General features: G+C 35.4%; 1 protein-coding gene across 2 annotated transcripts; it reads right to left on the bottom strand.

Moving 5' to 3' along the window:
* Nucleotides 1-14: 14 nt before the first annotated feature.
* On the bottom strand, nt 15-6,309 carry tmem160 (transmembrane protein 160). Of its 2 annotated transcripts, XM_048161225.1 has the most exons (5): nt 6,205-6,309; nt 5,950-6,102; nt 5,578-5,602; nt 1,682-1,774; nt 15-1,580 (listed from the first exon to the last, which is right to left on the bottom strand). In XM_048161225.1, exons 1-5 carry the CDS (start codon nt 6,292-6,294, stop codon nt 1,279-1,281), a joined length of 663 nt encoding a protein of 220 aa, XP_048017182.1. In that variant the 5' UTR covers nt 6,295-6,309; the 3' UTR covers nt 15-1,278. The 2 variants fall into 2 exon arrangements, with proteins under 2 accessions (XP_048017182.1, XP_048017183.1); XM_048161226.1 differs by lacking the exon at nt 6,205-6,309 and having other exon boundaries at nt 5,950-6,198.
* Between the last annotated feature and the right edge of the window lie 6,916 nt (nt 6,310-13,225).

Raw genomic sequence — 13,225 nt, 5'->3', positions numbered from 1 at the left:
GACAGGAAAAATTAGCAAGTGACAACAATTTAATCTGTAATAGGACATTTTGTATGACATTGTTGAATTACTCCTTCTTGAAGGTAAGATTTGTGTATTTGTTTAGTATGAACATGAAAAAAAAAAAGACATTTAGAGTTGACTGATTCTAAGTGTGCAATGTGCGCCTATTAAATGTACAGTAAACATAAACACTCCAGTAGAGTGAATGACTGTATGAGCACGTGCGCTTCACACACACATCTCACCTCATCAGATTATCTACACACCACAAACAGGAACTGGCAGGATTGCATGCTTTCAATAAAAAAAAGCTACTAATATCTATACTTTGGATTCATGCATAATAAAAGAAAAGTTGTGCTTTCATCTCTGCTGAGAGAAAGCCATGAGCTGGAAGATGTAGTCTAGAAGTTCTTATCAAATCTGCAAGATGTGATTTTATTGAATAAGACTAGAGCTGGAAATCTGAAGGGAATTGTGAGAGACGTGAGGTTGAATGAGGCCAAAACAATGGAAAAATGCTGCATGATGAAAACTACTATGTAGAAACCATGAAAAAACAGCTCTAATGTTATAAAAGCTATAACACTTTACAGTAAGGTTCAATTTGTTAACATTATTTAACGTAAACAAAACTTTCACAGCATTTATTAACCTTGATTAATGTTCATTTCTACATATACAAATACATTAGTCATAATTACAGATACATATTTAAATTATACATGTAAAAATAGAAGAAATTCTAATTGTTATACATTATAAATTAAATATACAACAAACTAATGTAACATCACAAATGAATCTTAAATTACTAAATGCTTTATTATAGTTATGTTACTGAATGCATTAACTTATGTTAAAACAAAAAAATCAAACCTTACTGTAAAAGTGTTACCAAAAATATTTATATTTCTAAATCATGTCACTATATAAAATAGCGAACATGCCCATTTATAACAGATGCTCAGTAAGTGCCAGTTAAGAAATTAACTTTCATTTTTAATGTTCCAGCACTCATATCCCACAACCAAAAAAAAAAATTACAAGTATGAATTTATGTCGCTGACCCTTTGTAAGCAGTGGGACAGCTCATGTTCAGGAGAATAAGAAACACAAAAAAACTCACTCAACCCAATAAATCAAGCGCTGGAGTACTGCACAATAATATTGGTAGAAGCCACAACTTCACACCGACCTGAAACCAGTTCTCTTAAAGCAGTTTATGAATACAGATCTCTGGCTCAGGGTCAGAGTAAACGGCCAAGTCTCCTCTCACTTGTCTTGGCCTTTTTCTTCAGCGCCCCGTCTCTCGCGTCGGGCTCTGCACTCGCCGCACTCCCTGCCTTCATCGCCCCCGTGCTCTTCCTCGTCCTCGTCGTGAATGATCTCCACCTCCAGGCGGCCGATGTAGAGCGATACGGCGCACAGCCAGAAGAGGGCAGCGCTGGACACTACAGCCGTGTGGAGCAGCACAGCCGGCAGAGAGAGGAGCATGATCCTCCTCAGAGTCAGAAGACTGCCCACGTACGACGCTCCACCGAACGACACGCACACTCCGCCCAGGATGAAGAACGCTGGGGGAGAAAAGGAAGAAACCTTTCAGGACAGGAACAGAATTTAGGTCCGAGTCAGACAGATACTCAGGGAAAGGACTGAGTAGAAAAAGATATAGTACCATATCCAGCCTCTCGGCCCACGTCACTCTGTACAAACGCAATAACGCCGATCCCTGTTGCCAGGAGACCATTCCGGAACCAGGACAAAAATCCTGCAAAAAAAATAAATAAAAATTGATGTTACCCGTTTATCTGCTTAGATGCCTGAAAGGATTAGTTCACTTCCAAATAAACTTTTCCTGATCAGTTACTCAACCCCATGTCATCCGAGATGTTCATGTCTTTCTTTCTTCAGTCGAAAAGAATTGAAGGTTTTTGATGAAAACATTCCAGGATTATTCTCCTTATAGTGGACTTCAATGGGCACCAAACGGTCAAAATTAGTTTCAGTGCAGCTTCAAAGGGCTTTAAACAATACCAGACGAGAAATAAAATGTCTTACGCCTTCCCTATTCTACTTACGGAACGAACGCGGCGCCAGTTCCGTTTTTTTCCACAGGTAGAATAGGGAAGGCGTAGGACATACGGCGTAAGCTTTTTGAAGAATACGGAAAACGGAAGCATGTACAAGGCGATCATTTGTGTTTATAAAGCATATACAGTTGTATTTTTTTTCGAAAATGACCGATTGTTTCACTAGATAAGACTCTTATTCCTCGTCTGGTATCGTTTAAAGCCCTTTGAAGCTGCACTGAAACTGTCATTTTGACCTTCAACCGTTTGGGCTCCATTGAAGTCCACTATAAGGAGAATAATCCTGGAATGTTTTCATCAAAAACCTTAATTTCTTTTCGACTGAAGAAAGAAAGACATGAACATCTTGGATGACATGGGGGTGAGTAAATTATCAGGAGAAGTTTATTTGAAAGTGAACTAATCCTTGAATATCCAAATTAGGCAACAGAACATTCATTCTACGCTAGTATAGAGTGAAATAAGTTCTGGAAGTAAAACTCCCATTCACTTTTTTTTCAACAGAAGAACAGATTTTTAACAATAACTTATAAACATTTAAAGACAGATCTACTGTGAGCTATGAGGTTGTTAATTCATGGTATAAGCTTTTGTTGAAACCATCAGCCTGCATTATTTCAACTTATTTTTAAATAACCGCATTTAACTGCGGAATTCCTGGAGAAAAACTACATTACCCATGATTCTGCAGAGTAATCTCCACTAATTAGAGAATAGAGTACCTCAGAGATGACGTGTTTTTGTAGGCAAAACCCGGAAACGAGTTAGCATTTTAGGACTTCCGGTTCCATCGCTCCGAAGTCAATGGGTTTTTTGAATGGGTTTTTGCTAAATCGCCTGAAATAAGGTCTGTGGTTAACAAAGCCTCTAAATACTTTCACGTTTTGATCTATGACATAAAACACACCAGTTATAACCTGCTTGTGATTTTTAAACCTTTATTGTGTCTTAAAAACGGTGGTTGCTAACAAGTTGCTAAAAGGGACTACTTCCTTTGGCGGGGACTTTAGACGTCATCATTAAAAACAGGACATTTGGACAGCATTTCTCATGAAAAAGTGGATAAGTAGGCCTATTCATACACAGCACAGATCATAATCAGTGAGCATGTTTTTAAATAGAGTTTGAGGAAGCTTGGTGGTGGTGACGTTGATCATGGTGTGCTGTAGTCCGTTTATAGCCTACTGTTAGCTTTTTATATCTGACGACTTTATTTAGGCTTCAAAAAGTATAAATGTTGTGTTAACGTGTAAAGATTATCTTGATAGACAAAACATGTAAGTGTCATAACCCTTTGTTAAACACAGAGCTTATTTTTTGCGATTTTTCCAAAACTCTATGGGAAAAATGAATGTGAATCGAGGGAACCCGTGCGCCGCTAACTTCCGGGTTGGCCTACAAAAACGTCATCTCTGAGGTACTCTATAGTGTGCAACAGCTGGGTTCTGGAAGTAAATCTCCATTAATATTCTCCATAGGGAAATTTATTTTTAACTTCTAAACGTTTAAAGACAGACCTACTGTGAGGTACGAGGTTGTTAATCTATGTTTTTTGCTGCTGTTGAAGCCGTCAGCCCGCATTATTTCAACTTATTTAGAAAATCATTGTTTAACAGCAAAATTTGTAGTGAAAAAACTACGCTACCCATGATTGTGCAGAAAATTCCACCAATCAGTGAGTCGAGGCGCTAAAAGAACTCTTTAGCTCCGCCCACTCCCATGAAGCACCTCAAATTAAGTCATCAAGTCTCCCTATGCTCTTAAAATATATAAATCTTTGCATATATATGCATATTTTGTATATATATATATATATATATATATATATATATATATATATATATATATATATATATATATATATATATATATATATATATAACAATATAACAAATTATTTCAAAATCTTTTTTAATTTGATTATGCTGTTCGCAGTGCTTCAAATAAAAGTCTGTAATGTTATGACCTTGTAGGGAAAGTAAGGAAGATTTTTCTTAATCCCTATGGGGAAAATAAATAGGAAAAACACTTCCAGAACCAAGGTCTCTTAAAAAAAGTGGTCAGGCACTGTTGCACTTTATTACTATAACACAAATTTTGGTTGGTAAAGGAATAATTCACCCAAAAAATGAACGTTCTTGCATCATCTACTCATCCTCATCATGTCATTCCAAACCTTCATTTTCCATTCAACACAAAATAAAAAGAAAACATGAATAATGTGCTTGTCGCTCTTTTCCATTAAATAAATTGAAATCTCAAGCTTCGAAAATGATGCAAAAAAATTAGGGATGTACCGATGTATTGGCCGCCGATATTTATCAGCCGATTTTTGCTCAATTTACAACTATCGGCATATCGGCTGTAGCAGGAAAAAGGATTTAAATATAACAAACCGAAGACTAGAACACCCGTCAAAATAAAGAGTCCCACCTTAGTAAAGGAGACAGAGCAGATCTCATACATATTTAAACTTACAAAAAATATGAAAATGTACACAAAAACAAATGAGAAGATTAATCACAATAAAGTCTGTTACAATAAAGAATGATTAATATGTATTTAATTTATACAGTGAAGAATATGCAGTGCTATTTTACATTTGTTTACTTTACTTCTGTACCTGACAACTATTAAACCTACCTAAAAAGCACTGATTATTTCATATGTATCTTTGTTCTGTTGTCTTTATGTAGGCCTGCTGAATGTTAAATGGATCCAATCCAAGTTCATTAAAAATTATTTGATGATGCAGCAATAAACCTGCTAGTATATTTTAATGCAGGTGTTTTTTAACTTTGCTTATTTAAAACATGATCAAAATATTATCCATTTCAAATAAGAGAGGAAGTGACAAATATCGGTATTGGCCAATAATTGTTTGTTAATATCGGTCCCAAAAAAATCATATCGGTGCATCCCTAAAAAAAAAATACCATAAAAGTATAATAATATATGACTTGTGCAATTTGTTCCAAGTCTTCTGAAGTCATACAAGAGCTTTGTGTGAGAAAAAGACCAAATTTAACATGTTTTTCACTGATAATCTTTTGCTCCATTTTGCTGTTGATCACTGAATCAGTGAATTGAACATCATGACAGAGTAATTCAGACTTGATTTATGTAACGTTAATGGATTGAGCAATTAATTAAAAAGACCTGACTCTAAATAATGATTTGTTCACAAAAAGGACACAAAATGACCTTTCATATTTTCAATATGTCCTTCACAAAAAGGTATCAGGTGATTTCAAAAGGCTAAAGTATAATATATAGACTTTATTCAATCTTTTTGATATTTTGGAGCTTAGAAGTCCCAAGTATACTAATAGTTAATAGTAAGTATACTAATAGTATAGATCAACTATATTAATAGTAGCCAAAATATAGTCCCACAGAAGAGAAACAGTCATAGTGTGTAAAAACATGAGGGTGAGTAAATAAGCCTGTCAAGAAGCCTAATTTGAGTTTCTGATCTCACCTGTTTCATGAGACTTCCGCAGCATCTAGAAAATAAAGTAATAGTTAATAAACAGATCATTTTGGTTTATTATTGACATCATGTAACATTATAACATGGTAATGCCATGTTTTTTTTTTTTTTGTTTTTTTTTACCATGTTAAATAACACGATTTCGTACGAGTACCATCGTAGAACCATATTCTTTGGATTAGCATGTGAATAAAATGGTGCATGAATATATTAACATCATGGTATACTACTAAGTGTATCATACTACCACCAGTAGTGTAATATATCAAATGAAAAAGCTTGTAAATGTAAACAACGTCTAAAGTAACACGTTGCATGTAAAGTGAGAGCATCAGAAAGAGGGAGTGAGTGTTTGTTTACCAGCGCATCGGCTTTATCTAGTTCAGTGATGTAGTGTTGCTCCACTGCTCGTGATCTGTTCAGCGGGTTCTTCTCCGCCGCCCGTCGCACACTCCCTCGGTGAAGCGCGCGCGCTGGAGTCCTCACATACTGCAGCACCGACCGCCGCGCGACCTGAGAGAACGGACACACGAGCCGAGACAACCGCCTGCAAGTTAACCAACTTATGGAAGCCATTGTTTACGATGGAGGAAAAACCCAAAACACGACCTTTACCCGACCTCTGAACTTTGACACTGCTGGTGAGTGTGCGTAAAGACGCAGCCTTGTGCTCGCAAGAGCGCGCGTGGATTTCAGTGGCGCCATCTATCATTACTTCCTTATGTGATGCCCTGATACTTTTAGTTACATCTCTTTGTTACGCAGTACTATATTAAAATGTATAATTTTAAGGGTTTTTAGAGACAGGGATAGTTGAGTTGAGTAAAAAAGTTAAGGGAAAAAACCGTTCACTAACAGAAATTTGTATTGGAAACATTATATTTTAATAATTCAGTGCTTGCCAAACACAAGTTACTTCTTTTTTTTTACTATTAATGAGAAAGAAAAAAAAAAAAACAGAATAACTCTTGGTGTAAGAACTTTTTAGATTAAAATATTTTCTCAGAGTTAAACTATGTAGCATAATACAGCTAATACAAATCTCATATAACTTGATTGAAAATCATTTTTAAAAAGTCCCATTGGAATGCTTGTGTCTTTCCTGGTATGGCTACCAGTCTTACAATATCGTTAAAAGATTTATGTCTGTGCTGAAATCAAGAAAACATTTCTGCTAATCGTTTTAACTCCACTATCATTATTCAACATCTTCAGAACATCTATCCGTTAACATATTCCTACAAGAAAGTTTTTATGTAATAGTATTAAAGAGTTAGTTCACCCAAAAATGAAAATTCTGTCATTAATTACTCACCCTTATGTCGTTTTACACCCGTAAGACCTTCGTTCATCTTCGGAACACAAATTAAGATATTTTTGATGAAATCCGATGGCTCAATGATTGCCAGCAATGTAATCGAACTTCTCAAGATCCAGAAAAGTACTCAAAACATATTTAAAACAGTTCATGTGACTACAGTGGTTCAACCTTAATATTATAAAGCGACGAGAATACTTTTTGTGTGCCAAAAAAAAATGCTTTTCAACAATATCTAGTGATGGTCAATTTCAAAACACTGCTTCGAAGCTTTACGAATCTTTGGTTTTGAATCAGAGATTTGGATCGCTTATCAAACTGCTGAAATCAAGTGTCTTTGGTGCTCCGAACAACTGATTCGTAAGATTCGTAAAGCTTCGAAGCAGTGTTTTGAAATTGACCATCACTATATTGTTGAAAAGTCATTATTTAGGCAAGGCAAGGCAATTTTATTTGTATAGCACATTTCATACACAATGGTAATTCAAAGTGCTTTACATAAAGAGGAATAATAAAAATAGAACATAAGGAATAGAAATAACAGTAAAAACAGAGAATTTTGCTATGGATGAGCTAGGAAGTCTTAGGGAGTTTTGTTGTTGTTGTTGTTGTTGTTGTTGTTGTCCGTCAGAGTGGATCTAAATGGATCTTCCTCACATGACAGGACTGCTACCTGTTAAGGCACTTCAAACTGATAAACAAAGTTTCAATCTCCCCTTTTGCTAAGACACCTCAAACTGCACCACACAGCCCTAATCCCCCTTCCGGAGATATCTTATCTATGCAATGCAGTTCAAATTTCCCCTTTGGAAATTTCCCCCTTTGGAAAGTGTCCTGACTGTAATCCAGAGATATCTTAACCATGCACCACAGCTCAAATTTCCTCATGGTTTGTCCCCTTATCCAAATTTACCAAATTTTAACCTAATCACAAACAGCTAAACAGCTAAAAGCAGACTCTCCTTGCTTTGAGTGAACCCTTGGTATTTCTAAATGACTTGATCCTGATGATCTGAGTGATCTGTTTATATCGGTTTATATTCTATGAGCATATCTGCAATGTATTTAGTTTTTTTTTTTTTGCCGCACAAAAAGTATTCTTGTCGCTTTATAACATTAAGGTTGAACCACTGTAGTCACATGAACTGTTTTAAATATGTTTTGAGTACCTTTCTGGATCTTGAGAGGTTCGGTGACATTGCTGGCAATCACGGAGCCATCTTATTTCATCAAAAATATCTTAATATGTGTTCCGAAGATGAACGAAGGTCTTACGGGTGTGGAACGACATGAGGGTGAGTAATAAATTACATCATTTTTGGGTGAACTAACCCTTTAAACTGTAGTATAATGGCTTGCCAGGGGAAATTTTCCAACAGCAAGAACAGAGACATGCAGTGCAGGATGAGTCCTGCTTTACTGACGCAGGACTCATCCCACTTATACGGTCTGATTTCCATAGGTGTACTGATATTAAGTTGCATAGTATTTATCATGTGTATAAAAATCCCAGCAAGTGTTCTGTCCTTTAGAGTGAGTAGCTCAACCTAAAGCGTCATGCAGTCTGAATATGTTTATCTAGACCTGGTGTTGTTAATTAATACTGCCCTCTTGTGGATATTAGATGCCAAGGACCCCCAAATATGATCCTTGTGCGAGGGACCCCCACTCTAAAATAAAAAATATATATATTCTAAATATTTAAATAATACGTCTAGGAAAATATGTTATTTCTATTAAGTTACATTATTATGTTTCTTTTTTCTGCTGAACTAGTACTGTACTGTTAGATGTATTATTTATTTACTTGTATTATTTTCTAATTTATTTGTTTGTTTTAATGTAATTTTTTACTTATTATAATCTTATTTATTTATTTATTTATTTTACTTACAGTAGTGGCCAAAAGTGATGTTTGTTTTTAATGACCCTATAAGTTTAATTAAACCACAAAATATTAAGATAAAATTTATATTTAAAAAAATATATTTTAAATATGAGGTAAGAACAAAATACTAAACTTGGTTAAGGTGTTTATCTGACAACATTATTTGGCAGGCAAACAACAGCTACAGGCTTTGTTTACTATGCCAAAAACAAAAACAAAAAAATGCATAGAAAATCAAAAAGCTCATAGGAAAAAGCATACATTGACTACAACATAATCAGTTATTAATATTTCATTGGTTTTATCTTGCTTTTGCATTTCTTTGCATGACAGCCTGGCCAAAATTTGCACAATTTGGCATGTCTCATTGCGTTATCACTAATAAAACAATCGACTCCAAGCACAACTATGCATTATGCTTACAAATCTTTAATAATGTTTGAATAAAAGGGGCAGATCAGTCAATTTTCCTAGGCCAGACATCACTTTTGGCCACTATTGTATTTTACAACTAATATAATTTTTGCACTTTAAACTGGAAAAAGAACTACACTTTCACATTATCAAGCAGTTTCATGTGCTAAAAGATTAAATAAATACATATTAATAAGATTATTTATACTATATTCTAATTTACAGTTGAGATGAAAATATGTATACGTGCATCCGGCACTCTTCAGCATGGCGCTTGCTGAGGAACTTCAGTCCAGCTGCAAGAGAGCCATGACCTTGGCACTGGTTCTGTTATCCTGCTAAAAACAGCATGAAGATAAGGGTCAGATATCAGACACACAATTAATAATATTAATGTCCTTCATATCTGTTTGCTTCGCCATGACCATTAGCATGAACAAACTTGAAAACAGATATTTTGCATAATACACCAAATCTTAACCAATAAAGAGACAGTTATCCTATAACCACTGGATAGAAAGCAGTTAACTTAAAGTTTACTACTTAAAATGTCTGAAAATGCCCAAATGTGTTGTTTGGTTTGTTTAGAAATATGACATTTTAGCTACTGTTATATTTACACTAGGAAGTTTTGGAAATTCGGCCCAGTTTTTATTTATACTCTGAATTGTTTGTAGTGCACATATGTTGTGTACATTGATTTGGATAATGTGTTTTTTATTGCTTCCAGACTCTGTTCTGTTTATTCAGTCTTTTACTTTTGACCAATATGACTAATAATATAATGAAATTTGATAAAAAGTGTTGTTCTTGGAGTTGAGTGATGATGACCTGCGTTGTATTGTCGGGAAATTCAGTGACTCGACTAGATTACATTACTATCAGGCCTATGTGGATGGAGAAGAATGAGTCATCTAGTTACTTTAGAAGGGCATGAGAAATTGTGTATGTGTGTGTGTGTGTGTGTGTGTGTGTGTGTTTGCTGAGGGTTTGTGTGGGAGTTGTTTTCGTAAAAGCCTACAAATGGCTGCTTTTCAGACTTGGTGAACAGTTGAGCTTCTGAATCTGCAGTTAAGAATAAAATAAATAATTTTCCACACTTTTGTTTGATGCTAATATAAAATAAAAACACTCTGTTGTGTATATTTATTTATTTAATGTATAATAATAATAATAATAATAATTAAATATTTATATGTTTATTTTATAGTTTTATACATCAAGATTGAAAGTCTGGAGACATAAACATCATATTAAAAGTAAGAAAAATAAATGATGAGTGCATGATAAAAAGTCCCCCCCCCCAAAAAAAACAAAACGTTAATGTGACCTCAGCCTCAGACGTCACGCCCACAGACATACATCCTCTGGAGGTCACATTTAAAGGCTACATACGTCATCAAGGATGTCTTATTTAAGAGAAGTAACTGTGAATTTGACTGTTATTCCTAATGAGATGTAAAATACAGTAATTTACTTCTTAATTTGCAATCTAACTGTTACTTTTCTTAAATGAGACCGCCTTGATGACATATGCAGCCTTCAAATGTGACCTCCGGAGGACGCAGCTTATGAATGGGAGAAAGTGCAATGCGCAATATGGCGGAATAAGTCCCGCCTTCTAAATAAAAGAGTCAATCGCCAATTGGTAAAGTAATTGTGCACTGCAGCCACCTTAAAAAGCTCATGAGCTGATGCAGCCTGTTTTTGACATGATTTAGAAAGTCAATTTTCATTTAGAAAGTAAATTTATGAAACAGTTGTCAGTATGAGTTGGTGATTTCAAATATGAAATTGAATCGTAAACACAGCTTTGGAGAATTTGGTGTTTTTCCATTCAAAGGTGGAACTGACTGAAATAGCTGCCCGAGCGGCGTTTCAAAGATGGCCGCTGAGTCTCAATCAGCTCCCTAGCTCGTGAATCAGTATATTGTGTAGCCTACATGAATTCAGGCACTGGTAAGGACAGTAAGGACACTGGCTCACCACACATTGGGACACTGATGACTCTATCCCCCTATATATTGCACTATGTGCCATTCACCATGAAGAAAATAGTAAATGTGTGAACAAGTGACCGATTTTAGCCACAGCTTCAGCGTCTATTTATAATGTAGGAGGTGGGACGCTTTAGATTCTAGAGAGCATCTGATTGGACAGAAAATCTGATGAGAAGCTGAAGTGCAGCGTGATTTCATCAAAATCGTTGATCCATATTGCCGGATTGTAAGTTTTGAACGCTTATGTTTTCTAAATACAAATTTTGTCATTGTTTTGGAGCACACAAGCTTATAGATAACAGTAAGGCTAACATATTCATACTAAAAGCCAAAAAACTTCAATTTTGATTTAAAGGTGCAATATGTAATATTTTCTGTCCGCTAGAGGTCGCTAGAGGTCTATTTAAAACAAAGGAGTAGCTTGATGACGCCAAGTTTGAGCGCAGAATCTTGGGACATGTGGTCTTCACCTCAACAGCCGGTGGAAAAGAATTGGGATTGGACTCAGGAAGAAATCATGTTCATGGATGCGATTATTAACGTTACTGTAGTATGAAGCAGAGCAGGACCGATGGAGCGATTGATCAACACACGCCTCACGAGCAGCACAGTGCTTCCCACACATAGACTTTACTTGGGCGGGCCGCCCACGTATAATAACGGCCGCCCAAGTATATTTGGAGACACACTTTTGCTTTTATTATTTTTATCCTCTTATACTTTTATATCCGCACAAGATAATGAAACCATCCTCGATCGAATAACTAGTCGTTTCGTACCTGCTCATTATGTGCACGTCAGAACTGTTTACTCCTGCTAACATTCAAACGGGCGCTGCATGTTGCAAAGTCACAAGGCGGCGCTGTTGCACGTTCTACAAGCTTGCGCAACAGCGCTTCAGTCTGCTTCAAAGTGATTCTCAATCAATGAAAAGCGCAGATTTATGCCAAGCGATTGCTAATGAACTCAAGTTGATTAATTATTACAAAGTCTACTTCATGGCCTTTATATAAAATGTTTTAGATGATTGTAAGAATCTGAAGGATCAGCCTGCAATAGTACAGACATTTCAAAATAAGAGTCCCGGTGTATTTCAGACTTGTTTATAATTAAAAGTCACATGCTAAGTTTTTTCTTTTTCTTTTGGGCATTATTGGTATTTTGGTTACACAATAAATTGTATTTAATTTGATTTCCATTTAATTCATAGTAAATTATTGTAGTCTCCCCCACAGGAAGAAAAGCCTAAAAACATTATTTGACACATGTATTATTCATTTTATAAATTTTACTAGTAAAATCTGTGTCCCATTCACTGAGAGAGACACTATATGACAGCAAGGAGAACATAGGAAAAGGTGAACCATTTAAATGCTGTAATTTTGCATCATTTACAATGCATAATAATGATTAATATTAGTATGTAATTAAATGTAATATGCTATGTAATTAAAATGAATTTCAATAAATAAAAATACTGTTAAAACACATTATTTGTTTGTCACATGTAGTAGACCATTTTTGTGCCGTGGGTAATAGGAGGATTTTTCGCCCGGCTACCACCGCAAGTATATTTTAAACCTGTGGGAAGCACTGCAGCAGAACTTTTATTATGACACAGTCGCCGGCGCATGAGGTAACGCAGCTCTGTTTATCATATTAGATACATTTGAGTATATTGAAAATGATGTTATAATGTTACTCTGTGCGTTCGCTCGGCGGCTGCTGTGAGACACTGTTGCACACTGCAGTAAGATAGATCGATTTTACAATATCATATTAAATGCTGGATGGCTTGTGTTGATAAATGGCATGCAATTAATTTTAAAATGTATTGTATGACGGAGAAAATGCTGTATCACTGTTACTAAAAATAAAGCTGCATCTGATTATGCTATGTTAGCTACTTGACAAAATAGTGTTTTTCTCTGAGGCATGGTAAAGCCATTCGCAAAAAATCAAGAAAATTATATTTAAGCAATAAGACTAAACGTGTTGAGCTATATAACAATAACT

Source organism: Megalobrama amblycephala, linkage group LG16 (genome assembly GCF_018812025.1).
Source record: "Megalobrama amblycephala isolate DHTTF-2021 linkage group LG16, ASM1881202v1, whole genome shotgun sequence".
NCBI classification, from domain to species: Eukaryota; Metazoa; Chordata; class Actinopteri; order Cypriniformes; family Xenocyprididae; genus Megalobrama; species Megalobrama amblycephala.
Note: the sequence above shows the minus strand (reverse complement) of the source record. Positions and strands in the feature narration are given on the sequence as shown.